The following is a 26,997-nucleotide window of genomic DNA, read 5'->3' on the forward strand; positions in this document are numbered from 1 at the left end:
CGGGGGGATTCTGATAAAGATTTCTGAGGACTGCCTCTGAGAAATGCTTTGCTGGTATTCCTGGCTTAATGGGCCAAGTTACTTATCCCCTCCCCTGCCTTCACCCCATCAGAATGGGCAAATGCAGGTTTGAAGGCATCCGGAGTGAAAAGGGGTACAGGTCTCCAATACTGAGCTGTAACCGATTAACATTTCTGGTGAGATCTGTGTTCCCACAGGTGGGCATGACTCCTAACAAGCTTTTCTGTCCCTGGAGGTCAGGGACAATGTCCCCAGACTTCTGGTCATGATTTGTTACCTATAACTCCACAGCAACTTCTCTGACCTTAGTTTTCCCCCCTGTAAAATAAAGCGGCTGAAAATGAATTGAGGCCCTGGAGTCAGATTAGAAGTCAGAACTAGGTGTTTTTACCAGCTGTGTGATTTTGTCAAATTAGGGAACATCTCTGAGCCTGTTTACCATCTATGAAGTGGGGCCGGAAAATGGGTGCTTAGCTCTGAGGGTTAATGAGGGAATTAAAGAAATCAGTTCTTGACAGATAAATGTTCAATCCGTGTTGGTGATGATTTTAATATTACTATTCTTATATCCCAGGGGCCTCTCAGCCCTCCCAGGGTCCGTGTCTCTAGTGGCCGAGGACAACTCCACGCATCCCCTCCCTCAATAAATGTGTGATTCGGGCAGGTTAGTGCACCCTGTCTTCTGCTGTCCCCGCCCCCAGAGCCGGCGGATTCGCTTTCGGTTGGGCAGCTGAGGTCCAGGGACGGTGACTCTGGGGCTAGCAGTAGATGTCGCTGTCTTTAGTCCCCCGCTGTTGCCCTCCACCGGCAACAGCTATTCGGAGCCTCCCAAAGCGAGAGAAATGGCCTGGGGAGCAAAATGCGTAGCGATCTGCCAAGGTGTCTTTTTTCGCGCCCACCTCAAACCGAAGGGAAGCGGCGTGGCGGTCTCAGCCTCCTCGGGCGGGGGGATCTTGGCGCCGAGGCCGGGCCCCGCCCCTCGCAGGCCCCGCCCCTCGCAGCCCCCGCCCCTCCGGCTGTCGCTCCCTCCCGCCCCCACGGTTGGCTGCGCGGGGGAAGTGGGCGTGGCCGGGGCGGTCACTAGGACCTGCCGAGCGCCGTGGACGTCACCGAGCGGCGTCCAGGCCCCTGGTTGAGCGGGAGGCGCGAGCGGTCGGGTCGGTGGTTTCCCGCGCCCGGGCCGGGTCCCGAGGCGGGCCCCGAGGCCGGAGCCGGTACCGGAGGAGGGGAGAGGGGCGGGGTTCCCTCAGAGGAGGTTTCGGGCCAGGAAGAGCGGGGGGAGTCTTATTCCAGCCTAGTTTCGCTCTCCGCGCGTCCTATTTTACGCTCGTGGGCCTGCGCAAGCCGCTGTTCCCTCTGTGGCCATGCCCTTTTTGCGAGCACAACTCTGGCCTTTCCTACCCACCGAGGCAGCAGGGCGAGAGGGCCAGTAGACAGGCTGATCAGGGCGCAACTGATGTCCCCGAGCTATGATGCCAGCGTGTGTGGGGGGGGTCCTTTCTAGCCATCCCGGTTCTGTGTGAAGGGGGGGCGTCCTGCCCGGATTCCCCCCAGACGGAGGGGAGGGGCAGTGGAGGCGGGCGGACCCTGCGGCTGCCTGGCCCCTTGGAACTAGCCCCCACTCCTGCCCCACCCCCCAGGTGGCGGTAAGGATGACCACACTCACGCGCCAGGACCTCAACTTTGGTCAAGGTAGGGAGGCGGAGCCTGTGGACCCGGGGTCGGGGGCGAGGGAGGGCCTGGGCCGGCGGGCTTTCCGAGCTCACCGGTTTCTGTCCCCTCGCAGTGGTGGCGGACGTGCTATGCGAGTTCCTGGAGGTGGCCGTGCATCTCATCCTCTACGTGCGCGAGGTCTACCCGGTGGGCATCTTCCAGAAGCGTAAGAAGTACAACGTGCCTGTCCAGGTGAGCCCCCACATCTGGGCTGGGGCTATTGGGTCACCCCCGAACCTCAAGGAGGGTAGAGGGTGGATTTTTGAACCGTCCTCCACTTGCAGGCTCAGCCCCTCTCCCCCCGCAGCGGCCTGGCCTTGCCTTCCAGTTCCCAGCTGCAGCTGACAGCCTGACAGCCTCCCACCCCTACTGCAGTTTTCTGTCCCCTCTGAACTCGAGTTCCTTTGCCCCAAGTTAGGGACCAGGCCCTGGGATCAGAGTTGCCCCTGGGGCATGGTTGTATTTAAAAGAGCTCCTGAGGCTGGTGAATGGTTGCTTTGAGGAGGTGATGCCTATAAACCTCAGGTACCTTCTCTCTGCCCTCATTGTAATGGGTTGTCTTAGGTCAAAAGGCAGACAAAGCAGTAAATATATGTTCCCCTGTCCCCACTCTCTAGAAGTGCCGGCCCCTTAGAAGGCACTCAGTAAACGTTAGAATAAATGAATGACCCAATACTGGAAAGTGGTGGAAGCTTGAAGGATATACGGGGAAAAGGAAAACAGAATAGCATTTCCTGAGCACCTGCTGTGTACTGGGTGCTTCTCTCACTCCTCACTTTGTCTTTACGAGATCTTCCACAGATGAAGTACGTAAAGCTCAGAGAAGTTAAGTGAGTTACTTGAGGCCACATGGCTCTTAGTTCCAGATTCTCAGTTTTTTTTTTTAAATTGATTAAGTTTTTGGATCCCTTCTCTGGGAAAAATGCCTGCATGCCCAAATACACACAATTTAGGAACTTCTCAGCTTCTGGAGGAGCCACGGACCCCACATTAGAAACCCCCAATGCTATATTAAGTGCTAATGTTGAGACTAAATTCTTATCTTCTAACTTCTCCCTCTTTCTGGCTAATTCCAGTTCTTAGCCCCATGATGGGAAGTCAGTGTCCTGGGTGGGGCGCCCTAGGGAACTGCTGGCCTCCCTCTCTGGGCTCCTGGAGGGGTGTCGGGTGGTTTCCCTGTTGGTGCTTCGGGCGTCACGAGCCATCATGGGGTTGTGTGCAGATGTCCTGCCACCCGGAGCTGAACCAGTATATCCAGGACACCTTGCACTGTGTCAAGCCACTCCTGGAGAAGGTGAGGGCACCAAGTCCCCCAGCCCACCTCCCCCCCCCCCCCAGTATGCTCCTCCAGTGCTCCGGAATGGGGTGATGCTGGGACTGTGCGGGGTCCCCATGACTCTACACCCAAAAGCCTGTGTCCTATATCCTGGAGACCACCCCTGCCCAGGGACAGACCTCAGGGCATGGGAGCCACAATCAGTGTGTGCTGGGCCTGGGAGCCCTGGTTCGTGGAGTTGGCTGAGTGGGGCCTGCCCCAGAGGGTTCTGGGTTTTTCCTCACATCTGTTTCTCTCCCCATCCCCAATTTCTGTCTGGGCTTGGCCCCTCAGAATTTCCTCCTTCTGTTTTGTCCTGCTCTCAGAGATATACCCCTGTGGGGCCAGGTGTCCTCTCCCCTCTCAGTCTGTACCACTCATGCCAGGGGGTGCCTACTTGAACTTCTCAAATCTCCTTCTGGGCTCTCAGGGACCCTCAGCCTCGAAGCTGAGTGGGGCTGTGAGTGTGCCCTTCCCATCCTTCCTTGGGCAGGGAGGTGGTAGTGGTGGATGGGTTACCCTGTTCTGTCCTTGCAGAATGATGTGGAGAAAGTGGTGGTGGTAATTTTGGACAAAGAGCACCGCCCAGTGGAGAAATTCGTCTTTGAAATCACCCAGCCTCCATTGCTGTCCATCAGGTAAGCTGCCTCTCCCTGGTCTTCTGGCTGGTTGGTGTGAGGTCCCTAGAAACAGCCCTCACGCTCACCCCTTTAGGGCAGCCCCTGAATACCTTGGCTTGGTCCGCATTCTCAGGTCCCTCCTTGGCTGCACCAAGCTGCCTCTCCTGCCTTTCAGAGCCCCTCTGAAAGCCCACCTCCTCCAGGAAGCTTGGTAAAGCGAACGGCAAGGCACACCATCCTAACAAGGCCTGTTAGCAGCTGAGCCACGGCTGGCCACCCAGTGCTCTCCTTGTAACCTCTGTGATGTCCACACTTGGAAAATCATAGGGTTGCTAAACGGCTAGTCCTAACCTCATTTTATAGATGGAGAAACGAAGGACCAGAGAGATGATATGAGCTACCCAGGGTCACCCAAATGGTGGCAGAGCCAGGACATAGACCCAGTTTTCTGCCTTCCCAAACGTCCAGTCCATAGACAACCAGAAGCTGACCTTGGGCAAGGGTATTGGCTGGTCAGGGCACTGGACTCTTTCTCCACTTGCTATGTAGCCTCGGGCAAGCCCTGTCCCTTCCTGGCGTGGTGTCCTGGGGTATGAAGAGGCTTGGGCTGTGTCCCTGTTCTCAGCCTGGGCTGCATATTAGAAGGACCTCTGGGGGCTCCCTATGGCCCATTTGGACTGGGACTTGACATTGGTTTTCAACTCTCCAGATGATTTATTCATTTTTATTATTTTTTAAAGATTTATTCATTTATTTGTTTGACAGAGAGACACAGCGAGAGAAGGAACACAAGCAGGGGGAGTGGGAAAGGGAGAAGCAGGCTTCCCGCTGAGCAGGGAGCCCCACGCCGGGCCCGATCCCAGGACCCTGGGATCATGACCCGAGCCGAAGGCAGACACTCAATGACTGAGCCACCCAGGCGCCCCTCTCCAGATGATTTTAACTGTGTAGACAAGATAGGTAGCCAAGCGCTTGGAAGCCAATACACTCAGAAACAGAGAGGGGCTCTGGACCCCCAGGTCTGCTTCTAGGGTTGACTGCCTGCTGGTGGGAGGGGGCGCCAGTGTGATGGGAGACCCTCCTTTTCTCCTCCCAGCTCAGATTCCCTGCTGTCTCATGTGGAGCAGCTGCTCCGAGCCTTCATCCTGAAGATCAGTGTGTGTGATGCCGTCCTGGACCACAACCCCCCAGGTGTGCTCACCCCCACGCCCTTGTCCTCGGGCATGTCCACAGCTCCCTTGGCTTGGTGTGCGTTCTCAGGGCCCTACTTGGCTGCAGCAAACCGCCTCTCTTCCTGCCTTTTAGAACCTCTCTGAAAGTTCACCTCCTCCAGGAAGCTACCCTGATTTCCACCTGGCTTCAATCTCCCTACTGACCATGTCTTGTCCTGGCACTTGGTTTCCACTCTTCTCCTCTGGGGGGCTGCCGAGCCAGCCCGGGAGGTGGGAAAAGGCTACGCCCAGTGGCAGGCGTGAGGTGGCCCGGCCCTGACCAAACTCTTGCCTCTTCAGGCTGTACCTTCACAGTCTTAGTGCACACGAGAGAAGCTGCCACTCGCAATATGGAGAAGATTCAGGTCATCAAGGTGAGATGAGACTGGTCAGGGAAGCTGGGCAGGGAGACAACGGCTGGGCGGCTCTGAAAACCAGAGTAGGCAGGGCTGTCGCTGACAGTGTACTTATTACCTTGCTTATGGCAGTGCCTGGCATCGAGTGGCTTTTTGTCGTGTGTTAACTGTGGCCACGTGCTTGTCATTGGCCCACCTGGACACTTAGCACGGAGAGGAGGGTGGAGCCTCGTCCTGGGGCTGCCAGCTCAGCGGCTGTTTTCGGGGGGGGGGCGGGCAGGGTTTCTTTGCCCACCAGTTTCAGAATTGGTGCTTGGACCTGGTTAAATCACTTGGGTTCCCAGCCCAGCTCAGATCTGTAGACTCGGACTCTCAGGAGGAAGAACCTGGGCATCTGTCATGCTGCCAGTTCCCTAGTGATTCTGCTGCTCCCCAAAGTCTGAGGACCCCAGCTCTGGAGAGGGGAGGGGATAGCGAAGTGAGGGCAGGCCACAGTCTAGCACCCTTCCACCCTCTTCCCTTGGTCCCCTCTCTAGGACTTTCCCTGGATCCTGGCAGATGAGCAGGATGTCCACATGCACGACCCCCGGCTGATACCACTAAAAACGATGACGTCAGACATTTTAAAGGTGAGCTGCATGGGGACCTGGTAGGCTTTACTGAAGGTATGCTGAGGCCTTGCCAGAAGCTTATGTATGGCTCAAGGATTGGAGGAGATGACCAGGGAATACCTGGTATAAGGCTCCAAACTCCCTTTCTCTTAACCGGTGGCTGCACCATACAACTCCAACCTTTGGCAGAGATCTGTCTGCCAGGGGCTTGTGGACCCTCCTGAGGAGGTGCCCTGGCTGTCCTCCTGACCTTGGCTCTGTATTCGGCCTACCAGATGCAGCTCTACGTGGAAGAGCGAGCTCATAAAAGCAGCTGAGGGTGTGCCTGCCCCCACCATGGATGCTACAACTGTTGGACATTGGGGGCCCCCAGCCTCGGGCAGTGCTGGAGGGCCACCCTGATTCCAAGTGCTCTTATTGCCTCTGTGTATGGACCACCCACCCTCCCGCGCGGCACTGCTCAGGTCTGGTTGCCTTCATGGAGAAACTCTCCCCAGGAGGGCAGGGAAGGATGCTCGGACCTTGATTTCTTATCTCCGCCTCCTGGGATTTGGCCGGCCAACACTGTTTGTCTCAAATACTGTGCTGTGACTTGTTTCAATAAAGGGCCCCAAGGGCTGAGCTGGGCTGTCACTAACTGGAGTGGGAGGGACAGGAACAGCCAAATTAACCTGGGAGGAGGGGCTGCTTCGCTGCCAAAGTGCCAAGGGCCCCCACCACTAGACCCAACCCCAGGCTGGTTTTACTGAAAACATTTATTGTCACAAAATGTCAGAGCATATGACAGGGAGTTACCACAGACTGGTGGGTTTGCCCAAAGTTGGAATTGGGGCAGGAGCTCCCGGGGCAAGGGCCCTCACTGCCCACTACAGGCTCAGCTGGAGGGGACCTTTGGAAGTCGACAGGCCCAGACAGAGAACGGGTGAATGGCCAGCAGATGACAGACTGTCAGAAGGGCCTGTGGAGACGAAGTGAGGAGGGCAGGCGGGCAGCCTTCTCCTGCCCCTGCATGGTCTCAGGCTGAGTTGTGGAGGGGGCCGGGTCCCTGGTCATCTTAGGGCTGATAATGATGCTGCTGTTGGTGATGCGGGGCCCGTACCAGCCTGCCCAGAACTGGGTGTCCTTGCCCCCATGCTGGAAGAGGATGTGGCGGACCCCTGACGGGTAATCCGAGAAAGTGTGGGAGACCTGGGAAGGGGGGAGAGGAAGAAGTGATCACAAGGACTGGGGAGGGGACAAGATGGGTGGTCACTCCACTGGAGAGGGGAAAGGGGAAGCGCCAGGTCCTGCAAGGGAAAGCCACGCAGGCTGGAAGGCAGGGGCTCCGGGAAGTGGGTGGCGAGGGGCAAGCAGGTGAGGCCTCACCTCTGTCCACTTGGCATTGTTCCACTGATCGATGGTCACGGGTGGGGGCTCGAAGGAGGCCAGGACGATGTAGTTGTCTGAGACCAGCTGGACTCGGATGTGGTAGGTACAGCCACAGTCTGCTCTGGCAGCGAACCTGGGGGAGGGTGGGGCTCAGGACTGTACACCCCTGGACAGCAGGTGACCCTGGAGGAGGGCAGGCAGCAGACCCACAGACTGGAGCTCTGAGTTGGATTTCCCTGCTCTGCCCCTGAGGCACAGCTGTGCCCCTGGGGTGAGCAGTCTCTGTGCAGGGCCACATCAGAGCAAGGTGGCAACCCTTTTGGGCGTCCAGTGAAGACGTCCCCTTAACAAAGCAAAAGGTGCTCCACAGAGATAAAAGCCTAGGCTGTGGGAGCTGTGCCACCTGTATGTCATAATGGATCTGACTGGGGATTCAGTGGGAGATTCAAGGGGTGGCCTGTGTGATAGGGGCTGGTACAGAGCTCACCCTCTGCTCAGCCCTGCTGTCCACCCCTCTGCAGCTCTGCATGCTCCTCAGACCCCACCCCTTACCCTTAGAGTGGTGGCCCTGAGGCCTTGCACAGCTCTGGGCACAGAGCAGGAGCCTGGGAAAGAGCTGAGGGATGCACAGTGAAGGGACTAAGGGAGGCAGATGGGCAGAAGGCATGGGAGCGAGGTCCAGGGAGGCTGGGTCCTGCTGCCTCTGTTGCTCTAGTACCTGTTTGTGACAACTTATCTGTAGGCCTCAGTCTGCCCATCTGTAAACTGGAAAATAGCATTTGCTGATGCAGGGTGGCAGAAAGGCCACGAGGTGCGGAATGAGCAAGTACCGGCTCCTGGAGCAGCCTCTACCCTAGGACACCACCGGGCACAGAGTGGGCACTGCCTATAGGTGTCCTCAGGAAGAGAGGAGGGAAGGATGCAGAGCATGGCCCGAGTCCCACTCACCAGTCCTTAACCTCGATTTCCGGCCTGAATGTGTCTAGCAGCTCCTCCCAGTAGCCCTCGGCCTTGAGGTCCACCAGCTGGGACTTGAGGCACATCCTGTGGAGCAAAAGGAAAAGCTTACATTCCTGGATGTGCTTTGCATGGCCAGGACCCAGCAGTGTCCCCTGACTGCTGCAGGACCGCTGCCTCTGGCTGGCGCTGGCCTATGAGAATCACGCAGGGGTCTGACCCACTTGTGCCTAGGTGGCACGTGATCCTAGTTCAAGGGCCCTGACGAGGGCACCTCCATGAATTCCTGTTCCTAGATGAGGAAGCTACAGACACCTCTGACTTACCCTAATCACCCAGTGGCTCCCAGTGCCTTCATATTACTGCCCCCCCCCCCCCCCCCCCCCCCGCCGCCCACTGCTATTAATCCTGGCCACTGAATACTCCTGCTCTAGGAAGGCAGAGACTCTGAACCCGTCTGGGAACCACCTTCCTCCAGCTGCACAGGGAGGCCCTCACTTAGGCCTGAGATTTGGCAAAAGGAGTCCTGACCGCCCCCCCTTCAAAACCACCGGCTCGGTTGTTTATCTTACTCAAAAGATGTGACAAAGTACTTCTTGACTTTGGAGTCCGGAAAATCTGTCCCATGGTCTCCAGGGAGGCTCTCCACCCTCCAGTGGTCTCCCCCATTGGAGTCAATTTGCCAGGATGTCATATCCTCTAGGGAAAAACAGAAGCCAAGGTCAGATCCCCTGTGCAAATGTCCGGTCTGGTCCTGCCCACCTGGGCCGGGGAGGGAGGAGGGGGGTTAAGGCAGGGTTTGCTCATGTTCACATCTCAAGGGTGCACCCCAGCTGTGGCTCAGAGCACCCCTACAGAGTGACCTTCCTCCAACACGTTTCCACCTGTCCCTGCCATATCAGCTCTGATCTGGGACCCTCCCCCTCCCACTTTGTTCCTGAATGGCTTGACTCCTAGCATGAAGCTGGGGGAAAAAAAAGTATTACCAAAAATTCTAAACTAGCCGTTCCTTCCTTTCATGTTGCTGAGGGGCTCTGGGAAATACCGAAGTTTCAGTTCTCAAAACAGGAAGTTATGAAGGGCCTGTGATAATACTTCTGTTCTTAGTGACTAATGTCAGTTTGTCCCAATGCAGACCACTTACTTGACAACTGACATCTCCTGACACCCTAACTATGTAACTGAGATCTGAGGGGGCTCGAGGACTGGTTTTCTGGATTTGCAGCTGTGCCAGCCCGGAACCCCTCTGCCCAGGGCAGGAGGGATAACTGTGAAGGTGGGCATCCTCGGTGCTGGTGGCACGCAGTAACCCCGTATTCGTGATCCCCACCGGGTTGGCTTGGCAGGTTCTGGTCTCCCCCTTCAGATTGAGCCAAGAGGACCTTAAAAAAAACCAGCAGTGTTTCCCTACCAAGGCTTTCCAGAACAATCACCAAGGGAGCTTTTCCAAATTGCTCCCTTTACTACGAGCCCATACCTATTCCCCAGGTGCCCTGGGGCCTGCCAGGAGAGAACCAGACGAGTAACACAGAAATCCAGGAGTGGGGCTGTGCCTCGCTTAGGCCCAAAGAGAGATCCAAGCAAGGCCGGACTGATGGCTGCCAGCCTCCAGCCCAGTGCACGTCTGGGCTGCAGGGGGGCTCTGTGGAGCTGTGTGAGCTGAGCTGGTGGCCTGGCTGGGCAGCTTCCGAGTGGAATCTGGGGTAGGCAGAGAGATTGAGTGTCTGAGCCACGGTCTATGGGGCCTCTGAGAGGGGCCCGAGGCCCTTCATCGGTCAGGACCAGGCCCCGGCAACTGGGCAGTTCCGGATCTTTGGGTAGGATCCTCACCATGGCCTAACACTCTCCATCTATAAAATGGAGCCAACCCTACTTATTTGGCCAACTCCCTGGGTCCTTGTGAGGATCAAGAGAGAAAATCGACAAGACAGGGACTCTAAGTGTACAAGCTATGCCTCCGTTGTTGCCATAGCCCCAGCAAGAAGCCCAGTGCCTGCTGTGTAGTGGGTGCTCAGTGAAGGAAAAAGACCCTGGCAAGTACAAGAGGACATTATAAGTTAAACAGGGGCCTCAAATGATGTGATTGCAGTCACCTCTGGAAATCCTCCTTTCCTTCCTCTGGGTAAGGGGGACAATGGGAGGATAATGACATTTGTGAAGCCCTCAGCCCAGTGAAGTCTGGTGCCTGGCACAGAGAACGCCCCCCGTACATGTCAGGCAGCTTAGACTGAACTAGAGAGGGAAAGGTGAACGTGCAGTTTGTTCATTCATTCAACAAACGTTTTTCGAGCACCGGCTACGTGAAGGCATCACTGTGGACACTGGGTGTAGAGTGGCAAGCAAGACCCATTAGGCCCCTGGACCTTGGAGTCTGTAGCAGAGAAGACAAAAACAAAAACCAAAACCACGAGATACAAAAGGCAATTACAGGTTACGAAAGTGCTATGAAGGAACTAGATGGAACGGACAGGAGAGAGGTGGGGGGGGGCACCATCTCCAGATGGGGGCCCAGGGCAGGTGTCTGAACTGAGACCTGAAGAATGAGGAACCAAGGGCGTGTGGTCCGGTGTCAGGGGTGTGAGAGAACATTCCAGATAGTGTGGGAATCGCAGGGGAAAAGGCCCTGAGTTTCCGGAAAGGAAGGGAGCCAGGGAGGGAGCCAGCCCAGGGCAGCCCCCAGCCCACCTTCAGCACACGGATTGCGCAGGAGGTTCCGGCGGAGACTGCACAGGAAGTAGAAGATCTTCCAGTCGGCCACGGGCTGGTCCCAGTCCTCGGTGATGAAGCCCTCCCGCAGGCACTTGCGCTTCCAGAGCGTCACCAGGTCAATGAGGTCTCGCCAGAGGCTGCAGACCAGGCGGCAGTGCAGAAGTAGGTGGTGGGCGGGCACGTGCGTGAACAGCTCCAGCAGAATGTTCTCGGGCAGCTCGTTGATGCTGACCAGGGCCATGGCTGGCGGGGAGGGAGCGGGCGCCCACAGGCCTGTGAGGGCCAACAGTGGTTATGAGTCCTGACCAAGGAGGTGGACCCCTCAGATTTCCGGGGACCTGGGCCGGGGGCTCTTCATCCTTTCTTTTCTGAAACAAGAGGGGTTGGAGCCTTCTTCCAGTACAAAATATGGAGCAGTCACACACGTTGCACACGTTTGAAAAAGTGTAATAAAAATGTTAATAAAGACTTTAGGGGTTAATATTTAAAGAGGCCCCCCATCCCCCCGTTAAAAAAAATAATCACTTAATTGTAAGTTGTTGGGCCTAGTGAACTGGCAGACCTTGCCACCCATTGTCTGAGCTCTACAGGAGTTTGTGGTCAGGTTATTTTAGTGCTGGGAATTCAGGTAGTCTGTGGGTGTAACAGATTTTACATTCTATGTCACAGCTTCATTAAGTCGTTTCGTGCTAAAACCAGCTTCCTCTCCCCAAATTGCTCACGTTGGCCTGGAAGCCAGATGTGATAAAACACCCCAGTGAGGAGCACCTGCCACTCCATTCTGGTTGGGGCATCAGGAAAAAGCCCACTTTGAAATGCTCAGAAACTGCAAAGCCGATTGAGGGACCCTGAGCAAGACTGCCCCGGGGTTTGAATCCTGGCTTGCAGTGGCTAGCTGGGGAGCCGTAGGAGGAGCAAGCAACTGTCCCAACCTCAGCAGGGCCGGGAGGACTGAGTTAGTACAAGTAAAGCATTTAGCACCGGCTGGCAGAGCAGTGCTCCAGAGCATCATTACTTCTACTCTAAGGTTGGAGCGAAAACACTCTCCAGTGGTTGTAGTTAGCTGCCCCCAAGAACACCTTCCTCCCTCTACACATGAATTGCACAAGGGTTTTGGAAAATTCACAGTGCCACCACCCTGGCCTGAATCTAGATCTCTAAGGGGATCCCCCAGGTGGGGGCGGGGTGGGGGAAGGAAGGCCAGCCACTGTCACTCAGATGGACCTCATCTGCTCACAGGTGGGAGAGGGAGGGAATATTCCCCTCCCACACCTACAGTCTCTGAGGCTTCTCATTTTCCATAGAGACTTGGCCAAAGAAGCCCTCCACAGACTTCTCAAAGCTACCATCCCAGCAAAAATGAGAGTGGGCGCACACTCTGGCTCCTGCCCAGAAAGGAGCATTTCAGCATGGCAGAGAACAATAAATAAGGTACTTGCACCTTGTGCAAAAATGCTATGACGGTAAAAACTCCCTGTGGCTAGGTCTTCTGCTTTTTCAGGAGGCACTCTAAACAATTTCGAAAATACGAAACCTGTCAGGTTTTAAGTGTTGGCAACTTCTAAAAACACTGTCTAGGCCAAATAAAAGTCGCTGCGTCAGAGTTAGAGGCGACTTAGGTACGAAGAGCTCCCCGCCGCGGCGTCCACAGTCTGGTCTCTGGCTCCGGTCGCACGTTATCACGTTATCAGCCTCCTTAGTTTCTGCCGTTCTTGGGTCCAGGGCGAAGCCTGACTGCGCACGGTTGGGGCATGGGGTGAGGCCTCTCCCCCCAACCCCGGGGGTACCTGTGCTTCCCACATGCCCGGCCCGCGTCGCGACCTTCTCAACGACCCCTGTAGGCACGGTTACTACGCCCATTTCTCGAGAACCGAGGCTGAGGCTTTGGAAAGCCCGTCCCAGGAACCGCGGGCTTGGGGGTGCCGGGAGGTCCCAGATCGGCCCTGGGCCGGGTCGCCACCAGTGAGGTGTGTGGCCAGGGTGTCACTCCCAGGAAGCACTTCCCGGAGTCGGAGCCAGGGCCGGACCGCGCGGGATCCGGCCCCGCGCGTACCGCGCGCCGCCCGGGCCCCCACCCCGCCGCCCCGGACTCCCCGCCCGCGGGAGACTGCGCCGCCGGCTCAGTTAACGCCCCGCCCTCCGGTGTCAGACTCCCAAGCCCTTCCCGGTCTGGGCCACCCCCCCCCCGCCCAGTCCCGGGCCACCCCCCCCGCCCCGCCCCGTCCAGTCCGTTCCCCAGTCTGGGCCGCGACCTGGACGCGGGGCCCAACGCCCGGCGGGACCGCACCTCCGGGTCGGCCTGGAGCCTGCAGCCTCTGCTGCGCCGTCCGCTGTCGCCCCGCCCCGCCCCGTGTCACGCGCCGCGCTCGGACCGCCCCCCTCGGGCTCCGGGGCCGCGCCCACCGCTTCGCCTCGCCCCGCCCACCGCCTACTCAGCCCGCGGCCCGCTTCTTCCGCTGCGTACCGCCAGGACCCTGGGGTCTTCAGTGCCGGGGCTGCGCGATGGACTCCGCGGACCTCGTAGCCTGAACCTGTCTTCCCCTCCAGGTGATCGGCGGCTCAGCAGCGGGATCCCACCGCTTCCCTTTGCTTTCTCCTCCCTCCGGGAATTCCGAGCCTTCTCCCAACCTAGTCTCCACCTCTGCGCGAGCCACTCTGAGAGGACTCTTCACCAGTTTCCTCCTCTGTAGGGAGGGAGGCGGGCCTCTCTCCAGAGGGTGATTGCTGAAACTCTGGGCTGGAGCCTGGCTTTTACTTTCACTGGGGCATGGCCTCGGAGACCTCAGTTTACTCAAAGGTAAAAACCTCTCTGCGTTTTTGTCTTGAATTCCTTTCTTCCTTCAACAAGTAATCATCAAACATCTACTTAAGGCAACCAAAAAGGGTTGTGCAGGCTGTGCACTGCCCAAGCATGCCGGGCCCAGGCCACCTTATTAACTCGTCAGGGCTGCATCTCCCCCAAGGGTGTCTTTTGCTAACTTAGTGAGTGGTGTCCCTGCCATGGCTGAGGCCCTACTCCAGCTCACTATTGGGATAAACAGTACATTGAGCACCTACTGTGTGCCGTACACCGTTCTAAATGCTTTGGCTTCATCTAATGTCTGTAAAGCACTTGGCAGAGTAGGTGAGACACCAGGGAGCCGTGCCTGCGATGGCACTGTTGCCCCAGCATGAGGTGTATCCAGGGGCCACCCAGATATCCACATCCCCCCCCCCCCCCCCCCCCCGGCCCCGGGCGCCAGACTGGTGGTCCTGCCTCTGGAGGAAGCTAGCAGTACTGGAGGGCTGCAGGGGTGAGATGTTGGCAGCTCATTAAGGGGTCTGTACTAGGGCCCTTGTCCTGCCATAGTCTGGCTCCTGAAATGTCAACCATTCCCTGCACCTTGGACAGAAGCTGCACAGGCTCACCTTCTGCAGGTCCAGGGCAGGACTTCCCATGAAATTTGCCTTTCCTCCCAGAAACCACAGGACACAGTTGGGCTGGAAACACCTTTTATTTAGCAGCATGCAGCAGGGGCAGAATCCGAGCGCTGGGGTCCTTCCAGCAGGAGGGAGAGGCAGGAGTGAGGTTGGGCAGGGTGGGGAGGTTCAGGAAAGGCAGTTCCAAGGGTGGGATAGGGCATTTCAAGTCCCAGGGAAGCTGATCTAGGCATGGAGGTGGACAGGTAGTCCTTGAAAACCACTCACCTCATCCTGGGCTTGCATGCCCCATTCTTAGAATCAGGGTCTAATCCTTCCCCTCACCTGCCCTGGGTTATCACGCACGGGATTCCAGGGATCTTTTGGAGATTCTGCCCCCACCTGATACCCATCTGACTTCTGGGGCTTCACTGACAGTAAGGTCAGTCCAGACCTGGCCTGGCCCCGACTCCATCTTGGCCCTGACCATCTCTGACTACGCCTGAGCCTCTGGGTCAAAGTCACCTCTCCGAGCAGGCGGGCAGAGCAAAGAGCTTGGGAGTGGCAGAATGAGGCAGAGGACGGGCCAGCACAGCCCCTCTTCCACTCCCAGATCTGTCTGAGCTACATAGTCACCTCCCAACATGTGCACTATGCAGGACAGCCACAGGCTTGCCAGATGTCCTGACTGTCCCTGCTCCGAAGGCCCCCAATGGAGACAGGGAGAAAGGGCCCAGGAGGGGAAGGCAGAGACACACATCTAGGTTGGCATCTGAGCTTGGAGACCACTCTTGGAGGAGCCTGGGAGAACACCTTGCACCTCCCCAACCTCAGGGGCCCCATCTCTTATAGGGGCTGACACAGGCCTCCCCTGTCATCATTCAGGTTGAGACCTGGGGCCTAGAGCACTGGCCCCCCCTTGGCATGTGAGGGCCGTGCAAACTGAGAGGCTCCACAAAATAGGCAACTGAGGGGCAAGGATGAACTAGGAGGTCTGGGGGAGCCTGATCCCCCTCCCCTTCCCTAACCCAGCCCTTCTCTGATAACAGTCAGGGTTTGGTGGATCAGGGCTTGGGGGGCGTCAAGGCAGGGGAGGCCCGATGGTGATGCTGCTGTTGGTGACCCTCGGGCCGTACCAGCCGGCCCAGTAGTGAGTGTCCACGCCGCCGTGCTGAAACCAGATGTAGCGGACGCCGGGCGGGTAGTTGGAGAACGTGTGAGAGACCTGGACGGGGGGGGACAGGTGGAGGGAAGGAGAGAGGTCAGGGGGCAAGGAAGGGGCCAAGATCTCAGTGCTGGACAAGGGGTCAGCAGAACTGAGTTCTAGTCCTAACTCTGATTTTGGGCAGGCCACTTCTCCTCTATGCCTCAGTTTCCTCATCTGTAAAATGGAACAAAATCCTCCCGGGGCCACTCCACAGGATTACCTAAGTGTAGCTCAAAGGAACTGAAGGGAACTGAAGGAAACTCTGCAAACTGCCCAAAGATGTCCACTATGGTCGTCCCTGGGCACGTGTGGCTATTTAAGTTGAAATTAATTAAAATTAGATAAAATTAAAAATTTAGTTCCTCAGTCACAGCAGAAACTGGCCCTTTTAAGCATTCCATAGTCACACGTGGCTATTGACTACCGTACTGCACAGTTGCAGACACAGACCATCTCTATCACTGCAGAAAATTCTACTGGACAGCACTGGTCAGACTGGCAAACTATGGCTCGGGGCCCACTGCCTTTTTTTTTGTAAATAAAGTTTTATTGGAACACAGCCATGTCTGTAAAGCGGCTTTCACCACATAACGGCAGAGTTGAAGAGTGGAGTAGTTGTGACAGAGACAACTTGGCCTACAAAGCCTAAAATATTTGCATCTGGCCTGTTAAGAAAATGTTTGCTGCCCCCTGGTCTAGATAGTAATAATAACCAATATTAGTAACTAATAACAGTCAACCTTTTTGAACATGGCTTTGCCAGCATCATTTCAGAGCTCGAGCAGCTGAGGCCCAGGTTAGAAGCAGCAGAGCTGGGATCTGAACCCAGGCCTGTTTGACTGCAGTCTCGGCCTTGGGCGATATGCCACCTGCCCTCTTCCTGGCCCACACACCTCCCTCCACTTGGCATCGCTCTTCTGCTGGATTGTTGCCGGATCTGGCTGGAAGGTCCCCAGGGGTGCATGTGCTGACGACAGGAGCTGAACACACAGCTGGTACTTGGACCCGCAGTCTGGCCTGGCTGCAAACCTGCGGGCAGAGGGAGGGCCCATCAGGGCCTTGGAGTTGGGGGGCAGGGTGGGGGTGGGGCGCCTGAGTAGCAGGCCCCCCTCCCCCAGACCCTCGCCCCATGCACTCACCAGTCCTTGACCTCGATGTCCGGCCGTGTGGTGTCCATCAGCTCCTCCCAATACCCTTCGGCCTTGAGGTCCACCACCTGGGACTTGAGGCAGGTGCTGGGGACGGGCAGAGGGGTGGGAGGGGCTGGGGCTCAGCACTAGGGCACTGGGGGGGGCGAAGACTGCCCTTCCCAGAGCAGGAGACCCCGGGGTGAAGTGACTTGGGTTTCCCCCCCACCCTAACAGTTCCCCAGCCTCAGATCTTACTAATAAGAAGTCACGAAGTATTTCTTGACCTGGTCATTGGGGAATTCCTTCCTCTGGTCTCTAGAGAGATCCTCCACCTTCCACTCATCACCTCCATTCACGTCCAGGCTCCAGAATTCAAAGCCCTCTGGCCAGAAAGCAGAATTCACATCATAGGGAAGCCCCCCCCGCCAGTGGTCTCTTTCTTGCAAGTGCCCCTTCCTCCCAGATCCTCTCCCTGGATCTCTGTAGCTGCCCTCAAGCCCCATGCTGTGGGACACTGTGTGGGACACTGCAGATCAATAGCGGCTGTCTTCTATTAGATGCTTCCTGTGTGCCCAGCATCATGGTAAGGGATTTCCACTGGGAATCCCAAGACATGTGACCATGTGGATGACCAGATACCTTCTGTGATGGAGAACGCTCTGACACCAGCCAGACAGATCTGATCCGGGGCTAGTCCCAGCTCTACCAATACTGGGCGGTGTGACCTTAGATAAGTTGCTTTCCCTCTCTGAGCCCTGGTTTTGTCCTCTGTAAACTGGAGTTAAGAACAAGAGCTGGCAAACTTTCTCTGTAAAGGGCCAAAATACTGTAGGTTTTGTGGGCTATATACTATCTCTGTTGCAGTCTCTCTCTCTCTCTCTTTTTAAATAACCATTTAAAACTGCAAAAACGGCTTTTAGCTTCTGGGCCAGATTTGGCTCATGGACCATAGTATGCCAACTGCTGGTCAAGAACACTTGGCTGATGGGGAGCCAAGGGAGGCAGGCATCTGAAAGCTCTGGACAGCTTGGAGTCATTTCATTATCATTTTGCTTCAGAATTTGGCCCACATAATGGGAAATGAGGCACCCATCTCATCCTAGTGTTGAGCTGATGAGTTACACCACAGTAAGGGGAAAAGGGAGCTCTAGATGATGTAGAAGTTTCGTTTTACCTGTTGTAATATGCTGGAAAGAAGACTGGATCTCTCATTCTTCCATAAGTAAAGTCCCCTTTGCACTCTGGGGCAGTCCTAGGAGGCCTAGCCCTGGAGTCTGGGATCTAGGCCCACAAAATATGGCTCTGACTTCCTGGTCTTGGGTCTTGGGCACGTAGTCCCAACTGGCCAACAGTCCCTCTCCTAGGACAGGTCACTGGGGAAATGAGGGTGGAATACAAAAATGCCACTCTTGGCTTCAGTTTGCCCATCTGAAAAATGGGAGCGATAACAGCACCTACCTCTTAGCATTATTGTGAGAGGATTAAAGGAGTTAAACCATCCAAAGTGCCTGGCTCACAGTAAGTGCATAATGAAAGTCAGCTGCTATCATGACAGTGTGTGCGTTGGGGGCATGCCAGACCCACTCTGCACCCCACCTTCAGCACACGGGTTGTGTAGGAGATTCCTGTGGAGGCTGCGTAGGAAGTAGAAGATCTTCCAGTCGGCCACGGGCTGGTCCCAGTCCTCGGTGATGAAGCCCTCCCGCAGGCACTTGCGCTTCCAGAGCGTCACCAGGTCAATGAGGTCTCGCCAGAGGCTGCAGACCAGGCGGCAGTGCAGAAGTAGGTGGCGGGCGGGCACGTGCGTGAACAGCTCCAGCAGAATGTTCTCAGGCAGCTCGTTGATGTTCCCCACGGCCATGGCATGTGGCTTCTGGACGCCCCCCTGTGGTTATTGAAAAGCTACACTATAGACTGGGCCCCCTCCCCAGAACTGAGTATTTGCCATTTACGATCTCAGGAAATTCACTGTGCCTCTCCGAGCCTCTGTTTCCTCCTCTATAAAATGGGGCCAGGAACGGTACTAAAATGGTTTCAAATGACGTGACACAGCAGATGCTCCATAAAAGGTGATTGATTTGGGGGCACCTGGGTGGCTCAGTCGGTTAAGCCGCTTGCCTTGGGCTCAGGTCATGATCCCTCTGCCCCTGCTCATGCTCTCTTGCTCACTCTCTCTTTCTCAAGTAAATAAATACAATCTTAAAAAAAAAAGGTGATTGATTTTACTGTCACCTCACAGCAGCCTCTAAAGGACGCTAAGGAGGCCCAGAGGGGTGCGAGTACCTGCCCAAGGTCACACAGATGGACAGAGGACGGAAAGAGTCTTCTCTGATTCTAGAGCAAGCCTTTTCCAATAGGCCAGTCTTTAGAGTGTAAGTAACAACGCGCAGTCCCGCAGAACCGTCCAGCAAGTCCTCAAACAGAGGAGGGAGAAAGGTTGGGGGCGGGGGGATAATTATCACTGTCTCCGACGGAGGTCCAAAGAGCTCAAGAGACCTCAAGGCCGCAGAATAAATGATCTGCCCGGTTGGGACTCGAGAGGGGGTGGGCAACCTGGAAAGGCCTTTCCCATACTCCCACCTCCACCCCCGCGGCTGGGCTTCAGCCTCAGGATCCCCGGCGCGCCTGCAGCCTTCCCACCTCGCGCTGTGGCTTTAAAGTGCCCCCCAAAGCCGGGGCTCGGACCCCTGGACATCGATTAGCGATCCCAGCCCGGGTTCTCGCCTCCGTCGCCGCTCTCGACCGCGCCGCGCAGCCCCCGAGGCCTGGGCCTTGTCCGCACCGGGCCTTGCTCCACGCACTGCCCGGAAACCGCCCAGTCCTCCGGCCCGCGGGGCCCCGGCCCACCCGCACCCCCACCGCGGCGCTCCCCGCGCCCACTCCGCCGGGTCACCTGCGCTCGGCAGCCGCTGCGCGGTCCCTCTCCGCGGTGGGGCTGAGCGGGCCTCCGCCTGCCTGAGCCGCAGCGTGCGGCCCCGCTCGGGCCCGCCAGACCCCGCCCCGGCCCCGCCCCCGCCCCCGCCCCCGCCCCCTCGGCCCTCCCCGCGCCGCGCCCCCCATCGCGGCGTAGGAAAATTACCTGGGGGTGGGGGCGTCGGCAGGAGCCTCCGCCCCCCTCCCTCCTCCTGGGCTGCGCGCCCCGAACCCTCCATCTGACCCAGACTCGCTGCCCCCTCGCCTCCACCTCCCAGCAGCCACCCTTGGAGGGAGCTGGCAGACGCCCCATTCGGATTCCCCCCCCCCCATTAAAAAACCCGACTCCCGACCTTTCCCAGCCTCCCGGGGCGGCCGAGGAACCGGTAGCCTCAGGCCTGGGGCCGACCGCTCCGGACTGCGGGGCGTCCCGGCGCCGGGCCAAGGGCGGGGCGGGGGCGGGGGCGGAGGCGGGGGCCTTTAAGAGGCGCCGCCAGCCGGCCCCGACCTAGACGCCGGCAGCGCCTGGACTCGCCGCCGCCGCGGGACTCTGACAGCCCCGCAGCCCCGCAGCGCTACGGCTCCTCCTCCTCTCAAGACCGCCCTCCGCAGCGATGGACGGAGACGGTGAACCAGGTAGCTGCCGCCACCCGGATCCACTCGCTCAGCCCGGGAGGGGAGACTGGGGCAGGCGGGCGACTGCTACAGAGAGGGGGCATCAGAGAGCGAGGGGGTCCCCGACACCCAGCGGGGCAAACTTTCATCCAAGCAAAGCCCTTGAGACAGTCTTAAAAGAGCGCAGCCCTCTGTCTGGCTGGAGGCCTCCAGAGGTGACAGGCTCCTGGGTCCTATTTACCACGGAAATAGCATAGGAGTAATCCCACGTTCCCGTCTCTCAGCTTCCTGAGGGTCTGTTGGGTCCGGGTCTGGGACCCATCTGGGATGCAGGAGGCTGCAAGCCTTTTCTTCCATCAACTTCTTTCATTTGTCAGCTCTGGCCCTTGAGCTGCCTGTATCCCCATGGATTTCTTGGGGTTACCAGCCTCTCCCCACCCCATCCCACTCTTCCTCCTGGGCTCCCTTGGCTGGAGGGGCTGCTCTTCAACTGGGTGGCCGGTTGCCCAGTGGGGATCAGGCCAGCCGTGAGGGAGAGTTGGGGCATAGCTCTCGCCTGTGCTCAGGGCCCTCAGAGACTGCCCAGTCATCTTGTCTGGCACCAGAGACCCCCCCTCCCCATCCCTTGAACTCCCTACTGAGCCTCTAGGGGTTGCCTGCTGAGTCAGGGTGGGAAAAAGACCTGCCTGCAGATTCCCCCACCCCTGCCCCAGCGGGCCCATCTGAGAGTGGGCCTTGCTTTGAGCAGGCCACCAGAAATACTGATGCATGCTCAGGAGGCCAAGCCCCTCTCCTCTAGCCCTGAAACTCCCAGCTCCTTCAGCCCCTGCTCCCCAATCCATGACCCCCTTGCCACACCCTCTATAGGGTCCCAGAATGGGCTCCTGCGTTTTCCCAGGGCTCAGCTGTTCCCTGGACTCCAGGGCCCAGTGCAGGTGAGTGAGTCAGCCTGGGAGGCAGCTTCCAGGGGCCAGATAACTTTCCGATGGCAACAATGTGGAGAGTTGTGTGTGCTGGAAAGGGGGGGGGGGCGCTGTAATCAGATCTGGGGCCTGGAGTGCCAGGCCTGAGGCCAGAAGAGGGGACCGGGCAAGGTGCACCTTTCCGGGGAGCATCAGGTGTCCAGCAGGGCCAGGGCAGGGCAGGGGGAAAGGTGGAGAGGTGAGGACACGGGGCCCAGCTCCCCAGAGAGCTGTGGGCAGCAAGACAAACGGGTGATGTGGCTTTGGGACCTGGCATTTTCCTCTCTGCACACCCATTGTTCCTGGGCGAAGATAGTAAGCCTCGCGGGGCCTCAGTTTCTTCCTGGCAAAAAAGAAAGGGTAAACCCCCACATCATAAAGATGTGGCAAAAAAAAAAGAGAGCTATTAATGAAGGAAAGTGTTATGCTCAATAAGATTCACTAAGTAAGATATATGAGAACTGACTGTGCTCTGGGTTCTGAAGAAGAGGTAAACCCTGATTCAGCTCGAGGGTCTGACTGTGGGAGGAGAGACATACCACATTTGGTGTGGGGAGGTAAGCACTGGCAGGCTGGTGTCCTGGCAACACACAGACTTGGGTCTAGGCCCTGCCTGTTCCCTCCCCCACAGCTCAGCCTGTTTCTAGCACCTCCTGGGCTTTCCAGGCTCTAGCCCTTAGGACCCCCACCCCCCCATCCTAGCTCTGAGAGCACTGCCCCTCCTCCCCCATCATCTGGAGTGGCCCCATCTCCTCGCCACTGTGTCTTTCTCCTCCTGAGACACTGTGGGCTCAGTATCTGCTTACTCAAGGTTTTGATGGCCCAGCTGAGGCCGGCTGGGTTCCAGGAGACCGCCCAGCCTGTAGCTCCTGACATCTGCCCCCTCCTTACAATTTAGAGTGCCCTGGCCCCCTCCTCAGGGGATCGGAACATCAGTGCTTGTTTGAATGGCCTGGCCCAATGATTACTCCCATTCCACAGATGAGGAAACAGAGGGCTGGGGGTAGGTAAAAAAGGGAGTGAAAGGACCTTCGTTTCTCCAGCATTTATTATATCTCCTTGTTCCGTATACCTGCTCTGTTCTAGCGAGCCCCCACATCACACAGCTGTGGCTGGCAGGGGGTTCCAACCCCTGTGCTCCCTTCCCTTCAGCCTCAGATCCCCACAGCCCTGCCCTCGTACCAGTGGTGCAACCTTTGGCGAGTCAAAAATCAAACTCATAACAGTGCCTCCAAAGTCAATACATTATTTTATCGAGGGCACGGTGGTTAATGGTGGCTCTGGAGCTGGACTGCCTGGGTTCAAGTCCACGCTCCGACTGCTCATTTGCTATGTGATCCCTTGTGGTTTCACCTCTCTACGCCTCAGCTTCCTCATCAATGAAATAGCAACGGCAGTAGGAAGAACCTCGCAGAGATGCTGTAAGGATTCAGAGTAAAGAAACTGCTTAGAACAATGCCTAGCTCTTGCTAAATGCCCAGGAAACATTAGCTGCTGACAGCATGCCAGGGAGGGTTCCAGATGCCAGGCACTGGGATGAACCAGTGAGTGTCCCAGACCCAGTTCCTGCCCTCTCACGCTCAGTCTGGTCCTGAGAGAGGTGTTTACAAGCCAACACACGCTAGGACAAGAGCTAGGAAAGACAGGAACTCCACAGTGGGAAGATGTCGTGGTGCGAAGTCTGGGAGCACTCCCCCCGGAGGAGGCGAGGGGAGCAGGGATCTCAGGGGGTGGTGGTAAGGATAAAGGAGTGGATGTGTGATACATGGAGTCAAGTTCCTGCAATAGATGGATGCCCTTATAGGAATATTACCAGTTGCTGTTGTCTTCTCAGGTTTACTGGCCCTGCAGGGACAACTGAGGTCTCTGAGGCCACTCTTGGGACTGGCGGCTGGTCTGTGGCCCTCACCCCGCCCCCACCCCCTTGGGTGGGCCTCCCCCACTGGGCACCAGTCTCTGGGCGCAGAATCATGGGGCCCAGCTGCGGATTGCCCGAGGCTGGGTGGGAGGCAGATAGCCGACACACGGGGGTTCTCAGGCTCGGAGGGGGACAGTCTGAGCGGAGTCACAGCCCCCCACCCCCGCCTGCAGAGAGCATGGGCCAGCCAGAGGAGGTGAGCCCGGAGGGGCAGCAGGAGGAGGCGGGCGCGCAGGAGGCGAGCGCCGGGGAGGAGCGGCCCGAGGAGGCGGAGGAGGAGGAGGAGGAGGAGGAAGAGGAGGAGGCGGCGGCGGCGGCGGCGGCGGCGGAGGCGGCCGCGTACCTGGCCGAGCTGCCGGAGCCGCTGCTGCTGCGCGTGCTGGCCGAGCTGCCCGCCGCCCAGCTGGTGCAGGCCTGCCGCCTGGTGTGCCTGCGCTGGAAGGAGCTGGTGGACGGCGCCCCTCTCTGGCTGCTCAAGTGCCAGCAGGAGGGGCTGGTGCCCGAGGGCGGCGCCGAGGACGAGCGCGACCACTGGCAGCAGTTCTACTTCCTGAGCAAGCGGCGGCGCAACCTGCTGCGCAATCCGTGCGGGGAAGGTGAGGGGCTCGGCGAGCTCAACTTGCCCTGCCGCAAAATGGGCCGGAACAAGGCTAGCCCGCTTTGGAGGGCTCAATGAGATAAAGCCCTGGCGCAATGCCCTGCAGAGTGGCCCCAACACATACTGTACCTGTGGTTGCCTCCCTGGCCGCCTGTTCCCTGGGGGTCCCTTTTCCCAGGTCCTAACCCCCTCAGCGAGCTGGGGCAAGACCGGCCCTCGGCAGGACCCTCCCAGGAGGGAGAGAGGATCTGGGGACGGACAGGAAGGGCCTCCCGTTCTACCCGCACCATCACCTGCCCAGCCCACCGTTCAAGTCCCACGTTGCCCAGCCCTGCACCCCCCCCCCCAAACTATAGTAGCAAGGGCCAGCCCTGCCACACCCTCAGCAGGGAGTGGGTGACCAGAGTGGGGCTGTCGTGTTCCTACAGAGGACCTGGAGGGCTGGTGCGATGTGGAGCACGGTGGGGACGGCTGGAGGGTGGAGGACCTGCCCGGAGACTGTGGGGTGGAATTCATCCACGATGAGAGCGTCAAGAAGTACTTCGCCTCCTCCTTTGAGTAAGGAGAAGGGGGATGGAGGGCAAAGCGGGGGAGAGGGGTCGCCACTCCCTCCTAACTCCAGTTCCCCAGGTGGTGTCGCAAAGCTCAGGTCGTTGACCTGCAGGCCGAGGGCTACTGGGAGGAGCTGCTGGACACCACTCAGCCGGCCATCGTGGCGAAGGACTGGTGAGCGGCCGTCGGGGTGGCCAGGACTGTGGGGAAGGGAAAGGGGACGGGGTGAAGGAGGGAGTGTGTGTGTGTGTGTGTGTGGTGGGGGGCAACTTGGAGACGCTGCCCTGTTCCAGGGGCTGTTGCCTCCCAACTCTAGTGGTTGTGGTCACGTGGGCCAGGGGTTTTTCAGAAGGTGGAACTCCCCCTCCCCTCCTGATTTCTAAATGTTGGCAATCAAAAAACAAAACATGTCACTGTGGGCTGGCTTTAGCCTCAGAGTTGGGTCTGGCCCACCTGGGTGTAGTCCTTGGGTTTGGACCTTGGGCGAGTCCTTTCTCTCTGTGGCCTCAGTTTCCTTATCTGTAAAACGGGGACCTTGGTAGTACCGGCCACCGGGTTAGGCGGAAATGAGAACCTGTGTAGCAGGCCCGGCCCACAGTAGCGGCTCAGCAGGGCGCGGCCGGCACTCGCTCCCTCCCTCGGGGCAGGTACTCGGGCCGCGGCGACGCCGGCTGCCTGTACGAGCTCACCGTGAAGCTGTTGTCGGAGCACGAGGACGTGCTGGCCGAGTTCAGCAGCGGGCAGGTGGCCGTGCCCCCAGACAGCGACGATGGGGGCTGGATGCAGGTGAGCCTAGAGGCTCCGGGTGGCGGGGCGGGGCCTGGGAACGAGGGGCGGGGCTCGTGGTAACCCCGCCAACGGAACGAGGATGGGGCCGACTTGGCGGAGAGGTGTGGAAGAGGGACCCAGGCTGAGAAATCGAGGGGAGGCTAGAGGCGGGAAAGTGCGCCGGGGTGGGGTGGCTGGGGGAGGCACCAGGGCCCTAACCTGACCCTCCTGCCTCCACTCCCCAGATCTCGCACACCTTCACCGACTATGGGCCCGGCGTCCGCTTTGTCCGCTTCGAGCACGGGGGTCAGGACTCCGTCTACTGGAAGGGCTGGTTCGGGGCCCGGGTGACCAACAGCAGCGTGTGGGTGGAGCCTTGAGTGACCCCCCCCCCTTCTCCAACCTCAGCCGCCTTGGAGGGGCAGAGGTCTGGGGTACATAGGTCTTAGTAGTTAGCATCCTCACCTTTCCCATCCTCACCCCCCACTCCTCTCCTGCCCCATACTCCAAGCCCAGCCCCCACACTGGGAAGGAGGGGTTGTGTTGGCATATATTTGCATCTGGAAAATGAGATGGGTGAGGGTATGGGCCTGGGCTGGGCCCACCGCTGACCCCCCTGCCCCTACTACAGTGCCTGCCACAAAGTGGGCGCTTAATAAAACTATTTGTCCAAGGAAGGAATGAATGAACAAACGGACGAATGAATACCTCTCCCTTTGCATCCTTCTCTGTCTCCTGAGGGCCCCTGGACTGCCTGGAAAAATACTTGGTGGGGCTCCAGCTGCTCTGGTTTCCAGGGGCCCTTGGGCCGGTGCAGAGCCAGCCAGGCCTGGGCCGGCTGGACAAAGGCTGGGATTGTGAGGGTGAGGAGTGGGGAGCTGGGCCTGGCGCCTGACTGACACCCAAGCTGCCCAGAGGCCAGGACAGGGTGTGTGTGTGGGGGTTGTCCTCCAGGCCTCTCTGGATCCCTTGATCCCCATCCCGTTCCTTTCTGAGGGCAGGATCATTGGGGGGGGGTTGGCAGCACCTCACCTAGAATACGAACTCTCCTGGGCCCCGGGATGGATGCCAGTGGCCCAGGTGGGGATGGGGAGATGGGGAGGGTGGCTGGGGGAGCAACGTGGTGTCCCTCTTAGCTCATGCGCCCTTCATGCCATCCTCTCGGGCCTGGTGTTGGATTGAACAGGAATCATTCGCATCTGGTCTTTGGTCTTTTTCCAAGCCCTACCCAGAGGCTGGCCCCTTAGCACTGGTTTGAGCAGAAGGGGCAGGGGTGTGGTGCCCGGCAGTCTTTCTGGCCTCCCCAGCAGCTATCACACCCAGCCCTTCCCCAGGACGCTCAGCTGCTGGTCCTGGGGTGACTGAGTGTCTCCACACAGCTGCTCTCCTCTTGGAAATGGTGACCAATAAAATCTCAGTGGCCCTCCGGCTTTCCTTTGATTCTGAGCCCTGGTGCCACCTGCTGGTCAGATGGGATTGCGGGGTTTAAATTGGGCCGGCCTGCACTTGTTCACTGGTTCATTCATTCACTCACCATTCCTGAAGCCCCAGCCCTGGGGCCAGGCTCTGTGCAGGGCCTTGAGATTCCAGGGGTGAGGGAGACACTCTTTGTCCCAGGAAGATGGGGCGCCCTGGGAAGAGATATCCAGTGTCTTGGGGGGGCTCCAGCTAGAGTCCCAGCTCTGGGGGCATCCTCAGCCTCTCTTAGAACTCCCAACCTGAAGGTGGAGGCAGAGCCCCTGCCCTATGGGCATCCTTAGTCCTTTCTAGGGGATCTCACACATTCTGGTGGGGAAGGCACCGTCCACAATTACCTGAGTTGCCGATCAGGGGAATTGATGCCTTGATGGGTTTGATGAAAGCCATGGAGGAAGAGGGTCACCCCCTATGAGTTTCTAGGTTTACACGAAAGAGCAATAGGCAAGGTAGTGCTCTGGGGCGATGGACTAGGGTGGGCGTGTGGTGAGCCCCATGAGGGTGAGTTGGGAGAGGCCTGGGACCTCCCACTCCTCCTCCAGCCGGGGAGGTTTCAGGAAGAGGCTGGATGGAGACTC

General features: G+C 58.2%; 4 protein-coding genes across 14 annotated transcripts; 2 read left to right on the forward strand and 2 right to left on the reverse strand.

Annotated features, from left to right (window-relative positions):
• Window positions 1-1,118: 1,118 nt before the first annotated feature.
• MAD2L2 (mitotic arrest deficient 2 like 2) lies at window positions 1,119-6,468 on the forward strand. Of its 2 annotated transcripts, none has more exons than XM_028108373.2 (9): window positions 1,119-1,235; window positions 1,662-1,713; window positions 1,808-1,926; window positions 2,957-3,028; window positions 3,587-3,687; window positions 4,766-4,860; window positions 5,181-5,254; window positions 5,773-5,865; window positions 6,123-6,468. In XM_028108373.2, exons 2-9 carry the CDS (start codon window positions 1,674-1,676, stop codon window positions 6,162-6,164), a joined length of 636 nt encoding a protein of 211 aa, XP_027964174.1. In that variant the 5' UTR covers window positions 1,119-1,235; window positions 1,662-1,673; the 3' UTR covers window positions 6,165-6,468. The 2 variants fall into 2 exon arrangements, with proteins under 2 accessions (XP_027964174.1, XP_027964175.1); XM_028108374.2 differs by having other exon boundaries at window positions 1,123-1,178.
• Window positions 6,469-6,584: 116 nt separating this feature from the next.
• On the reverse strand, window positions 6,585-13,552 carry FBXO6 (F-box protein 6). Of its 9 annotated transcripts, none has more exons than XM_028108372.2 (6): window positions 13,346-13,552; window positions 10,858-11,154; window positions 8,745-8,871; window positions 8,164-8,259; window positions 7,213-7,348; window positions 6,585-7,035 (listed from the first exon to the last, which is right to left on the reverse strand). In XM_028108372.2, the coding sequence occupies exons 2-6, from the start codon at window positions 11,120-11,122 to the stop codon at window positions 6,796-6,798; spliced, it is 864 nt and encodes a 287-aa protein (XP_027964173.1). In that variant the 5' UTR covers window positions 11,123-11,154; window positions 13,346-13,552; the 3' UTR covers window positions 6,585-6,795. The 9 variants fall into 9 exon arrangements, with proteins under 9 accessions (XP_027964173.1, XP_027964169.1, XP_027964168.1 ...); XM_028108368.2 differs by having other exon boundaries at window positions 10,858-11,249; XM_028108367.2 differs by lacking the exon at window positions 13,346-13,552 and adding an exon at window positions 13,169-13,237 and having other exon boundaries at window positions 10,858-11,249.
• Window positions 13,553-14,366: 814 nt separating this feature from the next.
• FBXO44 (F-box protein 44) lies at window positions 14,367-19,601 on the reverse strand. 2 transcript variants are annotated; one of them, XM_028108171.2, is made up of 6 exons: window positions 19,511-19,589; window positions 18,214-18,502; window positions 16,902-16,999; window positions 16,627-16,722; window positions 16,381-16,516; window positions 14,367-15,505 (listed from the first exon to the last, which is right to left on the reverse strand). In XM_028108171.2, exons 2-6 carry the CDS (start codon window positions 18,476-18,478, stop codon window positions 15,345-15,347), a joined length of 756 nt encoding a protein of 251 aa, XP_027963972.1. In that variant the 5' UTR covers window positions 18,479-18,502; window positions 19,511-19,589; the 3' UTR covers window positions 14,367-15,344. The 2 variants fall into 2 exon arrangements, with proteins under 2 accessions (XP_027963972.1, XP_027963974.1); XM_028108173.2 differs by having other exon boundaries at window positions 15,273-15,505; window positions 16,873-16,999; window positions 19,511-19,601.
• A 543-nt stretch (window positions 19,602-20,144) lies between these two features.
• On the forward strand, window positions 20,145-25,379 carry FBXO2 (F-box protein 2). The gene is made up of 6 exons (XM_028108594.2): window positions 20,145-20,166; window positions 23,199-23,621; window positions 24,052-24,181; window positions 24,254-24,349; window positions 24,823-24,961; window positions 25,189-25,379. The coding sequence occupies exons 1-6, from the start codon at window positions 20,145-20,147 to the stop codon at window positions 25,321-25,323; spliced, it is 945 nt and encodes a 314-aa protein (XP_027964395.1). The 3' UTR covers window positions 25,324-25,379.
• Window positions 25,380-26,997: the final 1,618 nt, after the last annotated feature.

The sequence above is a fragment of the Eumetopias jubatus genome, unplaced genomic scaffold (assembly GCF_037043125.1).
Source record: "Eumetopias jubatus isolate StellerSeaLion01/CBP00866 unplaced genomic scaffold, mEumJub1_p1.0 scaffold_4, whole genome shotgun sequence".
NCBI lineage: Eukaryota > Metazoa > Chordata > Mammalia > Carnivora > Otariidae > Eumetopias > Eumetopias jubatus.

Bases quoted from the DNA above. Each gene is read 5' to 3' on its own strand.
- FBXO44 (XM_028108173.2), bottom strand. From the start codon at position 18,478: ATGGCCGTGGGGAACATCAACGAGCTGCCTGAGAACATTCTGCTGGAG. The intron at 17,000-18,213 runs GTGGGGTGCAGA...CTTTCTGGCCAG, and splicing joins ACACAACCCGTGTGCTGAAG to AGGGCTTTGAATTCTGGAGC. The intron at 15,506-16,380 runs GTGTGTGGGCCA...CCCCCCGTCCAG, and splicing joins GCGATGCCAAGTGGAGGGAG to GTCTCTCACACGTTCTCCAA.
- FBXO6 (XM_028108372.2), bottom strand. From the start codon at position 11,122: ATGGCCCTGGTCAGCATCAACGAGCTGCCCGAGAACATTCTGCTGGAG. The intron at 8,260-8,744 runs GTAAGATAAACA...TTTGCTCCACAG, and splicing joins TACTTTGTCACATCTTTTGA to GATGTGCCTCAAGTCCCAGC. The intron at 7,349-8,163 runs GTGAGTGGGACT...ACCCTCCCCCAG, and splicing joins GAAATCGAGGTTAAGGACTG to GTTCGCTGCCAGAGCAGACT.
- FBXO2 (XM_028108594.2), top strand. From the start codon at position 20,145: ATGGACGGAGACGGTGAACCAG. The intron at 23,622-24,051 runs GTGAGGGGCTCG...GTGTTCCTACAG, and splicing joins GCGCAATCCGTGCGGGGAAG to AGGACCTGGAGGGCTGGTGC. The intron at 24,350-24,822 runs GTGAGCGGCCGT...CCCTCGGGGCAG, and splicing joins GCCATCGTGGCGAAGGACTG to GTACTCGGGCCGCGGCGACG.
- MAD2L2 (XM_028108373.2), top strand. From the start codon at position 1,674: ATGACCACACTCACGCGCCAGGACCTCAACTTTGGTCAAG. The intron at 1,927-2,956 runs GTGAGCCCCCAC...GGTTGTGTGCAG, and splicing joins AGTACAACGTGCCTGTCCAG to ATGTCCTGCCACCCGGAGCT. The intron at 4,861-5,180 runs GTGTGCTCACCC...TTGCCTCTTCAG, and splicing joins CCTGGACCACAACCCCCCAG to GCTGTACCTTCACAGTCTTA.